The sequence below is a fragment of the Cervus elaphus genome, chromosome 5 (assembly GCF_910594005.1).
Source record: "Cervus elaphus chromosome 5, mCerEla1.1, whole genome shotgun sequence".
NCBI lineage: Eukaryota > Metazoa > Chordata > Mammalia > Artiodactyla > Cervidae > Cervus > Cervus elaphus.
This window is the reverse complement of record NC_057819.1, coordinates 22,018,772-22,037,526: the sequence shown is the minus strand read 5'-3', so window position 1 is coordinate 22,037,526 and position 18,755 is coordinate 22,018,772. Positions and strand designations below refer to the sequence as shown.

The 18,755-nt window shown below is 44.4% G+C and overlaps 1 protein-coding gene across 1 annotated transcript in view; it reads right to left on the bottom strand.

Moving 5' to 3' along the window:
* TMEM132B (transmembrane protein 132B) overlaps positions 1 to 18,755 on the bottom strand; it is a 383,675-nt gene that overhangs the window by 171,082 nt on the left and 193,838 nt on the right. The window contains exon 3 of the mRNA XM_043902095.1: positions 758 to 904. Within this exon, the coding sequence (XP_043758030.1) occupies positions 758 to 904 (147 nt within the window). The remainder of the gene's footprint in view (positions 1 to 757; positions 905 to 18,755) is intronic.

The window sequence follows — 18,755 nt, the reverse complement described above, 5'->3', positions numbered from 1 at the left end:
AGACGAACAGGGAGTATGGCATAGCCAGCACTGCTCAGTCAAAAGGGAAGAGAAGACAGGAAAGAGATCGTAGAAAAGGCTACTGCAACAGGCCTGAGCTCATTCTGCCTATTGGGAGCCCGGATGCAATATTATTAGCAATGACCTCCCTCTGCTTCCCAGGTGAGCTCAGCACCATAAAGCCCAAGGCTGGTATCCGAGCTGGAGAAGAGCCGCCAACGATGTGAAGTTGACCTAACTTCATATTCTGAGCCCATATGCCAATACCCAGGTGTGACATCTGCAAAACAACCACCTTTCAGCACTAAGAGACAATTACTAGACAGCTTAGAGCCACCCTACATTCGCGCATTAAAAAAGTAGGTTTCCCCCTTGCCTCTTAAATCATTTCTATTTTACCCATTTCATTCTTCAGTTCTTCGCTGCCAACAGTAACAATAATAAAATTTTAAAATAATGGTTATCAAACCCTGCACCATGACAAATGTGAGTACAGGTAATTTTTGAGATTGCCAACCTAATCAGGTCATTGATGTATAAAGAGCATAAAGGATAAAGCCTTCAGCCAGCATCACATCCCATAATGGAGCCATTCAGAAGCTGCAGGACGGAGCTGCGCTGATGAGCTCAAAAGAACACATCACCCATTAAATGCAGAGGCATTGCTTTATTTATACACACATTATTTTGCTATCAGCGTCTGCAGCCATCCCCAACAAAATGGCTGCCGAGGTGCCTTGAGGATCCCAGCGCTTACCTGCTCCGTGTGTCCGGGTGATGGCCCACGCACGTGAGGGTGGCTGTGGTCTGAACGCTGTCGTTATCTATTTCTTCCTGGACTGCCCACTGGTCCTCGCTGCTGACTCTCACTGCAGTTATTTTCACACCAGCTGCTGCCTTAATTCTGTGAGGTAGGAAAAAATATATATGACCATCTTCGTTCAAAACAGAGAGTAAAAACAAGGAGTTAGAACCGATCTCCCCTTTCCTCTGGGAGATGCAGGAAAGAGTGCCAGTAAATGGCTTTCCTTCAAAAACTAAGAGTCTTGTTATTTTTACAAGTGCCCCGAAGTAGGAGCTCCAGTGTTCTGCCACATGGTGTTAATTTTCTGTTTGATCAGTGTGTTAGGAACCAGATCACTTTCTTCTTCAGGGGCCCTGCAGGATGGAGACAAAACAGACGTGTCTGGCAGGCATGGACAGGATCTGGGGGCCGGTTCTTCCCTGGGGGTGGACGAGGAAGGGTTCTCATGAAGTAGGAGGGTCTGAGAGGCTGCAGGGGCTATGCCAGCTGCAGAGGCTCTGTGGGAAAGAATGCCAGGGCCTCACTGGGCACTTCTCGCCCCCCACGGTCAAGGGCACCTCCTCATGTGCTCCGGGACTTTCTGCTGACCCTACAGCCCAGCACGTTCACTCACAGGCATATGCGCAGCAGAAATGCATGCATTTATTTCCCCAAAAGACCTGCACAAGAAAGTTCACAGCAGCGGTATCGTATTAAACCCAGTAAGGAAACGGCCTACACTGTCCATCAAAAGCAGAACTAATCAAATATACAGGCACCCAATGGAATAAGACAGAAATACCAAGGATAAACAGTGTAGTACCACACAAAGCTACATGGATGCTGTGTTAGTTTCAGATGTCCAGCAAAGTAAATCAGTCATACATATATCCCCCTTTATTAGATTATTTTCCAATATATGTCATTACAGAGTACTGAGTAAGAGTTCCCCGGCCATACAGTAGGCCCTTATTAGTTATCTATTTTATATACCCTAGTGTCTATGTGTCAGGGCTTCTCAGGTGGCGCTAGTGGTAAAGAACCTGCCTGCCAATGCAGGAGACATAAGAGACATGGGTTTGATCCCTGGGTCAGGAAGATCCCCTGGAGGAGGGCATGGCAACCCACTCCAGTATTCTGGCCTGGAGAATCCCATGGACAGGGAGGTCTGGAGGGCTACAGTTCATAGGGTCGCAAAGAGTCAGACACAACTGAAGCGACTTAGCACACATGTGTATGTCTTCCAATTTATCCCCCCCCCCCACCTTTTACTCCCTTGTAACCATGTTTATTTTTGACACCTGTATTTGTTTTGTAGATACATTCATCTGTAGCCTTTTTTTTTTTAGATTCCACAAACCAACTATGCCCCAATAAAAAGCAAAAATAAAATAGTGGAGAAAACAATTTAGGAATAACTCTGTGTATACTAATTGACATCTCCAAACAGATATCAATTTAATATTTATTAAAACAAATTTAAATCAATTTTTAAAAACTACATGGATGAACCTCCTATATTTGGAGGTTAAGTGACAGATGCCAGGTGTCAAAAAGCACACACCATATAATCCCATTTATAGAAAATTTGAAACAGTTAAACTCATCTGTGAGGCTGAAGTTAGCATCAGTTGCCCTTTGGAGCAAACAGCTGGATGGGGGGGCTTCTGGAGCACCTAGAATGTTTGTTTCTTCTTTTGGGTGCTGACTGCACTATGGGTTGTGAAAACCCACCCACCTGTGCTCACGCATCTGTAGTTTTCTGTTTGTTCCATGTGGACTCTTACGTACACTCATAATCATTCAGTTGATAAAGAATCTGCCTGCAAAGCAAAAGACCCGGGTTCAGTCCCTGGGTCAGCAAACTCCCCGGGAGAAGAGCATGACAACCCACTCCGGTATTCCTGCCTAGAGAATTCCATGCACAGAGGAGCCTGGCGGGCTACAGTCCATGGGGTCGCAAAGAGTTGGACACAACTGAGTGACTAACACTTTCACTTTCAATCATTCAGTATAAAGTTCCAAACAAAGCAAGCAGATTTCATGTTGGTAACAGGAATGTAAGTCAAGGCCATGGAGAACTTTCACCCTTGGACATGACTTCTCCACTGTCCAAGCTCAATGGGCGTTCCCAAGATGAGTTAGACCATTGCCACCCTTGACACACCTAAGGGCTTTCCCCCCAAACTTCCACCACCCCTCAGGGTGTTCAGGACACAGTGTAACCTGAGGCTTTGACCTTGTCTATGATGGGGAAGAGCCTCGGAGTCCAGATGAGCATTCCTCCCTGTTGGTCCAATGACAGGTGACAATCCAGCAGCTATGGACAAGCAAGAAAGACACCTGGACTGCAGGCCAGACCCCACCCAGCAGAGACAAGAGAGGACAGAGACCCATAGCCTCCCCATCTCATTCTTCTAGGTCTCTCCAGCCCATAGCATCTGCCACCTTGTAGGGCAGAAGAAAACTTGCCCGATCAGCCCATCTAAGTGTTTGTGTCTTATACTTAAGCCATCCACTTTAATGGTTTGGTTGTCCACACAGTGGAAGTGCAGTAAAGGATGAACTTTGCCCAAAGAGAAGATGAGTCTTTGCCCTCAACTCTTAGGAGGTGACCTCTAAGCCCTTGTGGTGTTCTACCTGATTAGAGTATCTTTGTTTACCTGGGAACCCTGGGTCATATGGTATCAACTTGACCTCTGGAGGGACTAGAGACTAAGGTCAACCAACTAGGCATTCAAACATATCTGCATGACCAAGCTCTGCACATCAAAGCCTCAATGAGTATCTCTAGTTGTGGTTGTGGGTAAGTCAAATCTCTCTGTCTGCTTGGGAAGGCATGCAATGAGAACTCTGAAATCATCAACGCCATGAAACAATTTTCTACCACAGATTATCCACCCAGTTCTCTAATATTAAGGAGACTGTCTTGAGTTCCAGGTGCTATGTATGAAGCATCAGGACATACAAAGATGGACAAAGTTCAGTCCAGACCAGTGAGTATCCAACGGTTTTGGTACAGACCAGGGAATGACTCATCTACCACCTGACCCATCATACTGTAGAAAAAGACTTACTAACAAATGCCAAAATATCTTCTGCACCTTCCATATGCCGAGCTGTCTGATACCTTTCATCATTCAATTCAGTTCAGTTCAGTCACTCAGTCATGTCCAACTCTTTGCAACCCCATGAATCGCAGCACGCCAGGCCTCCCTGTCCATCACCAACTCCCGGAGTTTACGCAAACTCAAGTTCATTGAGTCAGTGATGCCATCCGGCCATCTCATCCTCTGTCATCCCCTTCTCCTCCTGCCCCCAATCCCTCCCAGCATCAGGGTCTTTTCCAATCAGTCAACTCTTCGCATGAGGTGGCCAAAGTATTGGAGTTTCAGCCTCAGCATCAGTCCTTTCAATGAACACCAAGGACTGATCTCCTTTAGGATGGACTGGTTGGATCTCCTTGCAGTCCAAGGGACTCTCAAGAGTCTTCTCCAACACCACAGTCCAAAAGCATCAATTTTTCAGCATTCAGCTTTCTTCACAGTCCAACTCTCACATCCATACATGACCACTGGAAAAATCATAGGCTTGACTAAACGAACGTTTGTTGGCAAAGTAATGTCTCTGCTTTTTAATATGCTATCCAGGTTGGTCATAACTTTCCTTCCAAGGAGTAAGCGTCTTTTAATTTCATGGCTGCAATCACCATCTGCAGTGATTTTGGAGCCTAGAAAAATAAAGTCAGCCACTGTTTCCACTGTCTCCCCATCTATTTCCCATGAAGTGATGGGACCAGATGCCATGATCTTAGTTTTCTGAATGTTGAGCTTTAAGCCAACTTTTTCACTCTCCTCTTTCACTTTCATCAAGAGGCTTTTTAGTTCCTCTTCACTTTCTGCCATAAGGGTGGTGTCATCTCCATATCTGAGGTTATTGATATTTCTCCCGGCAATCTTGATTCCAGCTTGTGCTTCTTCCAGCCCACCATTTCTCATGATGTATGATGCATATAAGTTAAATAAGCAGGGTGACAATATACAGCCTTGATGTACTCCTTTTCCTATTTGGAACCAGTCTGTTGGTCCATGTCCAGTTCTAACTGTTGCTTCCTGACCTGCATACAGGTTTCTCAAGAGGCAGGTCAGGTGGTCTGGTATTCCCATCTCTTTCAGAATTTTCCAGTTTATTGTGATCCACACAGTCAAAGGCTTTGGCGTAGTCAATAAAGCAGAAATAGATGTTTTTCTGGAACTCTCTTGCTTTTTCGATGATCCAGCAGATGTTGGCAATTTGATCTCTGGTTCCTCTGCCTTTTCTAAAACCAGCTTGAACATCTGGAAGTTCACTGTTCACGTATTGCTGAAGCCTGGCTTGGAGAATTTTCAGCATTACTTTACTAGCGTGTGAGATGAGTGCAATTGTGTGGTAGTCTGAGCATTCTTTGGCATTACCATTCTTTGGGATTAGAATGAAAACTGACCTTTTCCAGTCCTGTGGCCACTGCTGAGTTTTCCAAATTTGTGGGCATATTGAGTGCAGCACTTTCACAGCATCATCTTTCAGGATCTGAAATAGCTCAACTGGAATTCCATCACCTCCACTAGCTTTGTTCGTAGTGATGTTTTCTAAGGCCCACTTGACTTCACATTCCAGGATGTCTGGCTCTAGGTGAGTGCTCACACCATCGTAATTATCTGGGTCATGAAGATCTTTTTTGTACAGTTCTTCTGTGTATTCTTGCCACCTCTTCTTAATATCTTCTGCTTCTGTTAGGTCCATACCATTTCTGTCCTTTATCGAACCCATCTTTGCAAGCAATGTTCCCTTGGTATCTCTAATTTTCTTGAAGAGATCTCTAGTGTTTCCCATTCTGTTGTTTCATCATTAATTCATGTAATTCCTACACCACCTGTGAGGGTAGGACTTATACTCCCCTTCAAGGAAACTTGAGCTGTCACAAGATAGGCAAATTTATGTGGGTGTGGGCAGCATAGAGAAATGTCATATTCTGCCTTAGCCCTAGAAGATAAAGAAAATTAGTGCTTGGACAACAAAAGATGCATACATTCTGGTTATTGGAAATTTACCAGCCAAAATATTTACATTTACTAATGTTAGAGTTAACCAAACAACTCACAACAAGGAAAGTGCTCATGAGGAAACTAAACCAGTGATCATTCAAAAGCATGAATGGCTGCAACTCTGAAGTCAAAATCATCTATGGACAATAGTGTCCTCATGTTTAAACTGTCCTCCTCTCCAAATACCGAAGAAGGCACAATACTAGGAGCTGCAAGCACCCTGACACTGCTCAGACATTTTGTTGGATTGTAGTAACTAGAATTTCCTGAGGCCACGCCCATTGGTCAGACCCTTTTCCAGGAGCTTTACCTAAACTGTCTTGTGCTTTGCCTGTCTGAACGTTCCATCTCCTAAGAGCACTATGAATGGGGATTGTTATTTCAGGCTCACAAATTAAAATCTGTGACACCAAAAGCCTACAGAAAAGGGCTGAAATTGAAAGCCGATCCCACCACAGAAGCAGAATCCAGTCTGCCCTTCTGGCAGCTACACCTGAGACACAAGAGCCAGTGTTCATTCCAGGCAAGCCAGGTTGGGTCCTAGCCCCGCTGTTCACTTTGTCTGTCATGCTGAGGCCCCTCCTCTCTCAGGAGAGGAAAAAATAAGGATGGGTGTTGTGGTTGAATAGGGTCCCTCAAACGTTCAGATCCACCCAGAACCTCAAAATGTGACCTGATCTGAACATAGCGTCTTCACTAATATAATTAAAGGATCTCAAGAAGACACCCTCCTGGGTTTAGAATGGGCCTGAACAATGAGTGGTGTCTTTATAAGAGAGAGAAAGGAGAAGACCGAGATACAGGAAAGAAGGCAATCTGAAGGCAAGGGGAGATATTGGACTGATCTGTCCTCAAGCCAACAAACACCAAGAATGGTGGACAACCCACCAGAAGCCAGGAGAGAGGCAGGGAATGGATTCTCCCTAAGAGCCTCCAGAGGGAAACAACACTGCCGACACCTTGATTGCGGACCTCCAGCCTCCTAAGCTGTGAGAGAGCACACATCTGTTGTTTCAAGCCCCCCAGCTTGTTGGGGCAGCCCTAGGAAATGAATACAGTGACCATGTCATAACACTGATACACAGGCAGAGAGATAATAACAATATAACGTGCTGGCATAGAGGAAGTGTCACATACAAGGATATATTACATTATATTACTTTCTGTGAATAAAGAAGGAAATTAAGAAACTTAGTTGCCTGGGTAAACAGATGCTGACACATTAATAAAACAAACTTACAAAATAAAGAGCACTATATTATTTTTAATTTTTTAATTTTATATTGGAGTATAGTTGGTTGACAATGTTGTGTTAGTTTCAGGCGTACAGCAAAGTGATTCACTTATACAAATGCATGTATGTATGCATTTTCAAATTATTTTCCTATTTAGGTTGTTACATAATATAGAGCAGAGCTCCTTGTGCTATACAGTAGATCCTTGCTGGCTATCCATTTTAAATACAGCAATGTGTATATGTTAATCCCAAACTCCCTAATTTTCCTTTCCCCTGACTCTTCCCCAAGAGAAATATATTCTAATTATCTGTGCTTTGGATGGCTGTGAAATACCAGGCATTCCTGCCCACCTAGGAAAACTGGATGCTCCCAGAGACAAAGGTCAGGGAGACGATGGAGTTAGTGATGATGACAACGAACCAGTTGTAAGAGTTTGGATAAATCACTGAACATCTGTGAGTTGGTTTCCTCATCTACAAAATGTGTGTGATAAGAATATCAAGCTATAATGCTGTTATTATGAAGGTTAAGTGAATCACTGAATATAAAGTGCTTAGAAAAACACCTGGGACAAAGAAATTGATCAGTGTTATCATTAGGATTTTTCTCATCATGAACTATTGCATACTCTCCAGGGATCATACACTTAGGCATCCAGTCCCCTCCCTACGAGATGTCCTTCGAAACTGCTCTAAGTCTCCATGCAGGACCCCAACCACCTCCTCTCCAAATATGATTTCTCTGATCTTACTCTTTTTCCTTGGCAGGAAATTCCTCTCATATCCTAAGATTGGGCAAACCCTCCATTTGCCACAGAAAATTCATATATATAAATATAAATATATATATATATATAAAGGTTACTGTAGAGAACATTCAACCTTTGGGTTCCAAGGACATCAGTGTACACCTAACAAATTTTCTGAAATTTTCTGTGATTGCAGTTGACCAAAGAAAAAATCCATTTCTGGTTCATATCTAATTAAATATCTAGAAGTGAGGCCAGCTTTAGAAGTGACTCATCACAAAGGTTTAGATGATGCCTCCAGTTCCCTAGGCACTTGCCTCTGTTCAGCTCTCACACATGTGGGTTTTAGCACTGACAGGTTCTCTTCTAGTGGTCACAGTGTGGCTGCAACAGCTCCAGATCTCACACCCTCATCAACAAAGGAAAAGTAAGACTCTCTCAAGATTTTGTTCTTAACTCCAGAACAAAATCCTGGAGCCAGGTTTTCACTGGTTGAACTTAACTGAGTATTCAACCTCGGACCTATAACTGTGGCCCAGGTGGGTGAAAGGACAGTGTTCAATGGTTTGGCCCATCAATGACCATCCCGCACAAGGTAAAATTAACCCCATCTGAACCACCAGGGAGGGGTTAGCAGGTAGTGGCTGCCAAAAGGAAATTCGAGTTACAACAGAAAAAAATGGATGGTAGGAATCAAAAACACAAGCCTGAAGCTAAATTATTGAGGTTCTGCCTCTCTCCTACATAGAAGTTATAAAACTGTCCCTGAATCCTCGTTCTCAGTCCAAACCTTTCCCAATTTTAGATCCTATTTGTTACAACAATCTAAGCCCAGAAAAATCCATGTCTTGAATATTCATTAAGTTTGTTTTAGAGAAATATTTTTAGGCTTAGTGATATTCTTAACGCTTGTTATTTAAAAACTACAATAATCTAAACCTTGTGACAACGATCAATGGTCTCAGCGCCGTAATGAGTTTGAGGGATTTGGGGGCTGATCAAGGGAAAGATATGACCACAAGGAGGCAGTAGCATGCAAAAGCTTTACCCGGGCAGAGATCTGATAGGTTTGCATGCTACTGCAGGAGTCCCTCACAGCCTGAGATCCTCCAAACTACATGGGGGCCACGAGCCAGAAGGGAAGGAGGGCAGGGAGCCCCAGGGAGAGGAGAATCAGAGAGGGAACTTAGGTGTCACTAAGCGGGACGGTGGGAAAGCTCCAGGTCAAACAGCTCCAAAGCACCACTGCGGCTTGGAGTCTTAAAGCTACAAGGTCTATCGCTAACAGACGTTGGGAACAGTTTCGCAGGGCATGCAAAGCAAGCGAGCTCCAAATGTCTAATATAACATGCTTATTTCAAGTACATTTAAAACAATTAGATGTGTAAACAATTGAGTTTGACTCTTGAGCTAACAGGTCCTAGTCTACTGTGAAGAACTAAACAATACAAGGACCAACCTACAGGGATCACCTCTGGTTCATTTATATAACAACTATCTCCTGACATTCACCAAAAAAAAACACTTATATTTCCATAGGGTCTTCATTATACAACTATTTGTTATCTGTGTTCTCCAAGTTACATGATTACATAGAAAAAAATAACATGGCAAGCTGAGAAACTATTAGATGAACTGAGGCTTCAGGAAACCAATCCCCACTCTCACTTGGTGTTTGGATGACCGTGGCACCAACTCAGCATCTTCTGTCTTTTGGGAAGTGGGGTCGGACCCTGCTGATTGTCAGCTATAAGTATAATGCCAATGCAATGCAAACCTATTGCAAAGTGTAAATGCCAACCTTGGAATATGAAGGACTGACAAATGCCAAGCAAGCCACTGAGAAAAAGGACCCAGCAAAGGATCCACCCCCTTCAAGAGATACCTACTGACAGTTCACAAGTGAAGATGGGGACATCAACGAGAAAAGAGGTAAGTGCTTCAAAAGAGAGCAGCTCGAGAATCAAAGCAGAATGAAGCTCTTAGGGAAATTGGGGAAGCCTTGAAATACTTCCGCTAAGCTGGTCCTTTTTGAGATCCTACTGACAACATCAAGTGTGAAATGAAAAATGCAACACCATGCAATTCTATAAAATTGAAGGGGAATAACAACAAAAAGCTGTCAAGAGGCAATGAATGCATTCTTCATTCTGGGCAGCACCGAAAGGGAATTACTGGATTTTGTTTACTTGTTTATCTTTACTTCATTTCTCAAAGAAGAAGAAAAATCCCAATCAGGTTTCGTTTTTCTCATGACTTTCTATATGATTTTATGTTCTCATTGTCAGTGGATTAGTTTCCATTGGCCAGATAGTCTCGAATTAGAAAAACTTTCCATAACACACTTGTAGTTTTAAATGTCAGTGCTCTGAAAAGTGCATATTTTACGTATGTGAAATATACTAACATTCTCTGTTGGCGGGGAACTGACTTCCTCATAGCTCCTAAAACAGCACATGACTTCCTGCCTTTAAACCTTTGCTCATGTTGTTCCCCTCACCTGAAAAGATCTCCCTTGACACCCACAGGACTCACTCCCTCATCTCCTTCAGGTTCCGGCAAATATCTCTTTGAGCCTTTCCCAAACCACCCAATCTAAAATAAAGCCCTATCTAGTACCCACAGACTTTGATTCTGTTGTTTATTCTCTGTCACTCCTGCTGGATGGAAGCATCAGGAGACTGGGTAGAATTTTTTTTTTTAATTGTGTTTCCTGCTTTATCCATTGTTCTGAGAGCCATGCCAGGGAAATCGGAGGTGCTTAATAACAGTTGGTAGAATGAAAGGTCTCTATCTAACCACCTATCTCTGAGTGCTCCATAAATATCAGAACTTCAGGGCTGAAAATGCCCAGTAAGAGGCAAAAACTATCAAAAGCAGGGGACAGAGTTTAGGCATGAAAACCCCGTGGACCAGAGGTTCTTAGACTTCCAGGCCATCAGAATCACCTAGTTACAGCCATCTCGATCCCACCTCCAAAGACTGTGACTCACTACATGTGGAGCGGAACCCAGCAGTGCTATGTTTTTAAACAGGCTGCCATTCCGATGCAGGTGGTCCCCAGAACAATCCTTGGATAACAGTGCTTGGGACACATTTCAGACAATCACATTCTGTCAAGGAGAGTAACGCCAAGGAACATCTGGTGTTCAACTCGCTTTCTGAGATAAGCCCAGCCCTGGGCGCTGCAGTACTTTCAGGATGAGCTTCAGCAAAACTGTAAAGATACTTTTAATTTGGATTCTCCCAGCAAACCACTTTCTCTGTGATAAATTAACCACAGAGAGAGGCATGAAGCTCCAACTAGTCACCCAAAGACTGGCAAAGGCAGGCTCTGCTGAGAGCTTGTTGCAGACCATGATTTAAACTTGGGAGAGATTACAGGACAGGGGAAAGAGTCAATGCAAGGAGCCTGCCATGCTCATGACTACAGAGCAGGTGGGGCTCCCTCCTGTTCAGGTGGCTGACACTCATGGGGAAAGGATTCTAAGGATTAGATACTTTTGGTCTCAGTCCTAAAGAGAGCAGGAGTCAACTTGAAGGACAAACAAACTACCCGTGCTGGAAACCCTTCAGAACACAGCCCTAGAAGGCATGGATTTCAGGTCTGAGAACAGGCACATGCAAAGTGGGGTTTTAATTCCAGTGAGAACTTCCCCAAAGCAACACATGCTGATTCCTGAGGAGCTATCTCCTATCTCTTATCTCACTAATCTTTCACCTAAGAAAGCTAAATTCATAAAACTATACATATAGCTTTTGACAAATTGGAAATTTGACGAATTGCTCCCTTCTTTTACACTTCCTATGGCGTTGAGATAAGTATATCCAAAACTCTGCCTTAGCCCCCAGACACCCAAAACCAGCAAAAAATGACTGCCTCCAGCCTAGGGCATGTCTTACTTAGTCACTTACTTATTTACTTCTGGTCCATACCAGGTGCAGCAGACAGTGGAGTGGTCCACTATGAACCGGGACTCCAGGTGATCACTTCTTTTAGAATACTTTCCCCCTTGAGTGTGGGGAGGGCCTGTGCTTCCTACTAATCAGAATAGCATGATAGAAGTGATGAAATGTCATTCCATGGTTCCATAACATTTTATAGGACTCCATCTTGCTAGCAGACTCGCTCTACAGAATCTCTCTCCCACGTGTCTTCAAAGGAGTAAGCAGCCATGTTGGGAGACCCACGTGGTGAAGAGCTTGGGTAGTCTCTAGCAACTGAGGACCAACAGTCAGTAAACATCCAGGGTCCAAAGTCCTACAACAGCAAGGAAATAAACCCTGCCAACAAACCAGTGAGTATGGAAGAAGATTCTTCCCCAGTCGAACCTAAGATGAGAATGCTCGTGTTTAAATCTGGGATCCCCAACCCCCAGGCCACAGGCCAGTATCAGGCCATTAGGCAATTTTGTTCTATGGGAGCCTAAGATTAATTAGGAACTGGGCCACACAGCAGGAGGTGAGGGGCAGACAGCTAGCAATCCAGGGAAACTCATCTGTATTTACAGCCACTTCCCACTGCTCTCATTACCACCTGAGCTCCGCCTCCTGTCAGATCAGCAGTGGCATTAGATCTGGTTGTTGTTTAGTCACTCAGCTGTGTCCAACTCTTTTGCGACCTCATGGACTGTAGCCAACCAGGGTTCTTTGTCCACAGGATTTCTCAGGCAAGAATACTGGAGTGGGTAGCCATTTCCTCCTCCGGGGGATCTTCCAGACCCAGAGATCAAAGCCGCACCTCTTGCATTGCAGGCAGATTCCTTACTGTCATAGGAGTGCTTGAATCATCCTGAAACAATCCTCCCCACCACACTGGTCTGTGGAAACACTGTCTTTCACGAAACTGGTCCCTGGTGCCAGAAAGGGCGGGGACTGCTGATTCAGAGGAGTATGGCCAGGGATGCCAAATGCCCTGCTGTGAACAGACTAGTCCTGCCCCACTCCGGATGCCAATAGTCCTCCCACTAAAAAAACACTGTAGGCACCTGATATTTAGCCTCCTAGAGATAATATCCCCACCACCACCTGCACACATGCCTGGGATTATCTTTCCCTGGCAAACTGGACCCCAGGCTGAGCTCCAGACACTCCCTCACTACTCTACCCTTGGTCCCATGTGAAGCACACGCTTATTTTTCAGCATTAGTGGACAGAAGGGGAAGCAGCTCCCCTGCAAACTCTGGATGTACTGTGTCACAGCCACGAAGCCAGTACCTGCCACAATTTCAAGTCCATTATTATCCCACTATGAGGAATAGTCTGTTCATCCACTTCACTTCTTTGTAAAGCCCCCAGTGTTGCCTCCCACCATGAAAACCAGTCCCCCTTCAGGTCACATTTAAACATCTGACAAGATGAAACACAGAAGGCTTTATCCTCAGATCCCCAACCATTGTCTCAGATCATCATGTCCCACGGAATGAAGTTAAAGACAGTGTGTGCCTCTCTGAAGCAGAACTGTTCAAGACACAATACAGAAACACACACACTGTGAGCAGCACGTGGCAGGGGAAAAGAAGGTTATTATTTTCCCAGAGCTCAACAAACGGCTTCTCATGATCCAATTAGTAAAGTAATATTGTTTTATAGGGACCTAGGACTAGTCAATGTACAGCAATTAGGAACCAGAAATGCTTTTGAAATGAAGGAATTGGGAAAACAGGTAAGTTGGACTCAGGGCTTTGGAATTCAAATGTGGCCAGGAAGTATTTTATTTAATCTACAATCTACACACTGTTTATCTATTACATGTCAGGCATTAACCACGTACTATGTGCAGGAGAAATACACAGTTCTACAAAACAGACAGATGGAATATGAAGTTAAGACTACTTTCTGACTTAAAATTTGGGCTCTAAGAAAGAAAAAAGGACACTTAAGTTAACACACACATCTTAAAAATATGGGGGGAAGAATGGACTCCAGCTCTGTGACCTTGGGAAAGTCATTTAACCTCTTTGTGCCTCAGTTTCCTCATCTGTAAAATGGGACTATTAATACTACTACTACCTCACAGGGTCACTGAAAGAATTAAATGGAGACAGTGTATACAGAATTCTTAGAACAGAGTTTGGCATACAAGGACTATGCAGACTTCACTGTAGTGACAAGAATGCTCAGATGCTGACCCTTTCATAAGCATCATAAGATGCTGACCCTTTCAACTCAGCTCTGAATGCTGACATTTCCAAGAATCATCCCCTTGGTGGTAAAATGCTTCAGAAACAGTCTGAGAAATGTAGAAAAACTGTTGTGAGAATTGTCCAACAAGCTCCCAATCCTGGTCATCTGATCCACAGGGGACCAGAAGGTGTACAAGGAGAATCCACCCAGCATTCACCGCCTCTCCTGGTGCAGTGCACCTACCTGGACTTCCCTTGGGATCCACTTAAGCTCAGTCCAGGTGCTTCAAGGGTTGGTATGCTGTAGCCAATCAAAGTGTTGTGTCCTCCTGGACAGTGATTGGTCCAAGGAGGAAGCATGTGACTCAATCAAAAAAATCAGGATGTCCCATCCCCCTGACCATAATTGACTGGCCCACAAATGGACATGTCAACCATAAATTTTCAGGGAGAGTTGAGTCCAGCTCTCTTTTCGCTAAGCAATAAGTGTTCCAAGAGCCCACCACCTGCCTGAGAATAAAACCAACAGGAGAAAACAAAGGCAATAGGTGGAAAGAAATGGCTTCTAGTTACACTAAGCATCTGGATCCAGTCAGACCTGAGACTGTCTTTCAGTTACATGAGTCAGTAAATTCCCTTCAAGCCACTTTGAGTTGGATTTCTTCTTTTAATATTTGCATTTGTAAGTGCACTGACAAAAACAGCCAGGACCTGACATTTCTACCACTCAGAGGACCAAATAAAACCCTCCCAAAGTTCACAGATGATACACAAAGTTACCACCACAGATGGCAGAAGGATGTTCAATATTTCAACCATCATTGTAAGCACAGAAAGCAAATATTAAACAAAGGGAACCTACAGAAACAATCAGAGATCCTCTCCCTTTGTGATATCCATCACTTCAGAATAAATATTAATAAACAAACTTAAGGTATAAAATTCAATTCATAACTCAAAAATAACCTGACCTTTTATGGAATTAAACCCACTTTCTGTCAAGCCTGCTATTTTTTTAGAATGTTTGATGATAAAAATCTTCAAATGTCTAGTAAAGAATCATTTCATTGTAATAATTTAAAGCATTTTGTGAGCCACTATGAATTTTTTGTCTCCAACCTGGACACAATCAAGGGATCAACCTGGCACACTGGATATTTCGTCTCCATGAAGACTTGTCATTAATTTTCAGTAACTTGGTATTTACAGCTCCTGAGAAATAAATACACACACACATATATACACACACATCCATTTCCCAACTTCATCTACCATCTAGAGTATAATGATCCACAAAGTGATTGTTTAAAAACAGAACTTTCCAAGTTCCAAGTGATCACCTGAAATCACCTCTTAGAAGTCTCAAAGGAAATCAAACTCAATGCATCCAAAACTGAACTCATGATCAACTCAGCCAAAAATAAAAATAAAAGCCGCCTCATTCCTCTTGCCCCCTTTGAGAGAAGACCAGTCTCTTAGTACAGGATGCTATAACAAGACACCACACCCTGGGTGGCTTAAACAACAGAAATTTATTTCTCACAGTTTTGGAGTCTAGGAAGTCCAAGACCGAGGTGCTGGCCAATTCAGCTCCTGAGAGCTCTTCCTGGTCTGAAGATGGCAGCACTCTTCCTGGCTTGCAGATGGCTGCCTTCTTGCTGTGTCCTCACGTGGGAGGGAACAGAGGGGTGAAGAAAGCTCTCCTGTCTCTTCTTGTAAGGGCACTAATCTCATCTGCGAGCTCCACTCCACCCTCATGAACTAAGTACCTCCCAAAGGTCCCATCTCCAAATACCATCACACTGGGCATTGCGAATCCCACATATCCATGCAGAGTGGGGAGGCAGGGGGACGTGAAAATTCAGCTCATAGCAACCAGCATACGTCAAATTGCTCAAGCCAGAAACCCCGGGATCAACCTTGACACCTTTCTTTCTATAATGGGCTCTCATGTCCGGTCCATTAGCAAGTCCCCTGCCATCGTCCTCACCATGGTAAGCACTCTACAACCACTGCTAGAAGTCACAGAGCAAGGAGGATGATCTCTCCAAATCCCAAGCCATCAAAATGCGAAGCCTAAAACTCTTCACTGGCTACCAACATTGTTATTAAAAGTCCAAAATCCCACAAGACCCTGCATGATCTCAACCATGATTGAGAGATCATCAAATTGCCCAAAGGAGGCAGTGGATAGGCTATTAGCTTTGTGGCTAAAAGCACAGACCCTAGAACCAAACTGTCTGGATTCAAATCCTGGCTCTTCCATTTATCTACTCTGTGAACAACTAACCTGACTGAGCCTCAGTTTTCTCATCTGTAAAATGGGAGCATAGTAACCATCTTATACATGTCATGGGAGGATTGAATTTTAAGCACTTAGCAGGTGCAGTTTTCTCTTTTTAGGATTCTGGCTCTGCCCTCAGAAGACACAGATTTTCCCCACATATGGCTATACTCACTGGTCTCTGTTTCTCCCACAGACTGTTTTGCTAGCCTTCTCTTCTTGTCCAGTACTGATAGAGGCTGATGGCTGTGCACAGCATCTCTAGAAGCCCTGTTGTCCTCCCTCTGGCTTCTGGCTGGGTTCAACCAATAGAAGGCGCAGCAGATTGGATGATGAGAGGAGAGAAGCTGGGGTATTAATACCCTGGCTTCTTCCTGCTGGTGATAGTGGCTGAGTTTCCCGCCCTGTGAGCCTGGCTCCTGTGGTCCCACCCTGTCCCACAACCTCCACTCTCACCGGGTTCTTGCGATTCCTTCCCTGCTCTTGGGCCAGTTACTGCCTTGGCCCTATCCCCACTTAGTCAAAGCCCCCATGAAATTCTCTTTGGGTTACCAGCTCTTTCTCATCTGAACTCCAAATGCTTCAGGCCTTTGCAAAACTCTTCCTGATGACTGAATTTTTTCCTCACACCATCGCCCACCTCCCAACAATCCAGTTCATTCCTTTCCATCCTTCAGTTCTCAACTGACACCTCCTCTGGGAAGCCTTCACAGGTACACAGGACAGGATTCCTTTTTTCTTTTATTGTGCCTTGACTTTTCCCTTCCTAGCACTTATCACAGCTAATACTAAATAATTATCTGTAAGTTTCTATATACATCATGATCTTCAGACTCAGACTCACCCCAGCAGAGACCACATCAGGCTTGTTTTGCTCACACCCCTCACTTCCTAAGCTGCTTCGCACGCATGTCAGATACTCAGTGCTGCACTTGCCAAATTAACCAATCACACAGTGAAGTGCAGCCAGTCCCTGCAATTGGAGTGACGGGCTTCACCCAACCCAGGAAGAAACAAAGCAGTGATGTCCAGGCCAAGCCACTTTTGCTTCTAAACCTAAGGCAGGCGCGCCTGAAAGAGACCTGTGCCCGCCATCTCTCTGATGCTAAGTGAAAGTGTTACTCGTGTCCAACACTTTGCAATCCCATGGACTGTAGCCCACCAGGCTCCTCTGTCCATAGGATTCTCCAGGCAAGCATACTGGAGTGGGTTGCCATTCCCTTCTCCAGGGGATCTTCTCAACCCAGGAATTGAACCCAGGTCTCCTGCGTTGTAAGCAGATTCTCTACTGTCTGAGCCACCAAGGAAGCCAAGATGCTAAGACGGTTACTGATTATGAAACCTCTCTAGTCAAACTTCATGCTGGCGCCTCTGTGGCAACTTTGGCCACCGAGGCTGGCTGAGGGGCAGGGAAGCTGGCATGGATTCCAAGGCCTTGAGACTAGGGGTGAGCCCACTCTCCCCTGTCACTTACAGTAGCAGCTGAAATGGCACCTCATTTTCGGTTACCCTCCCCGAACGCCTGCTGAGGGCTTTCACACGTTATCTCATTTGTTCCTCATGAAAATCTGCGAAACTGCTACAGAGAACAAGTCACACGCCCACAATCACACAAGTGGGCAGACACAGAACTAAGGCCACACCCCTGTGGTCACGGGTCCCAGCCCACACAGCTCCTCCTGCAAGGAGGCCAGCCAGACTCGACCTTGCTGGCTCTGCATCCTCAGGGCTGTTTGTCAGGTGAAGTGTTCCAAACCTCTCCCAGGGTCCCTGTAATCCAGATGGAAACTGATGGGAAAAGCTGTGCCACAGAGGAGGTGACAGCATACCTCCAGACCCCAGTGCTCGGGTTCAAAGTCAAGTGTTGACACTTTCTATCTATGTAACTTAACACTAATTATTTTAGCCTCTTCAGACCCGTTTCCTGTCTGTAAAATGGGGATAAAGTGTCCACTTGGAAGGCAGCCTTGAATATTAAATGCATGAATGTATTTACACCCACAGTACAATGCCTGACCTGGCTTATAGCAAACAAGTATGAATCACTCATTCTGTGTGCCTTCTAACCATTAACAGCTTAACTGTCCCCATGAGATAACTGTTAGCCTCAGGGTAAGGTAGAAATCTTATTCCACTTCATTGCACTCCCCACCAGTCCGTGGATGGAAGGGAAGACCCATAATGGGTATGAAATCAGTCCACGAAGTCATTATTTTCTTCACTTTCTAAAACTCAAATTAACTTTGATTCTCTATGTAGCCAGGCTGATTTAAAATATAAAAACTGAAGGACTTCCCTGGTGGTCCAGTGGCTAAGATTCCACTTTTCCAATGCAAGGTGCTCAGGTCTGATCCCTGGTCAGGGAACTAGATCCCACCACGTGCTACAACTAAGACCTAGTGCATCCAAATCAATGAAAAATTAATTCATTAAAAAATAACTGAAAGTAGTCTTGCCTGAGATTTTCTCCTTCCCTCCAGGGATGGAGGAGG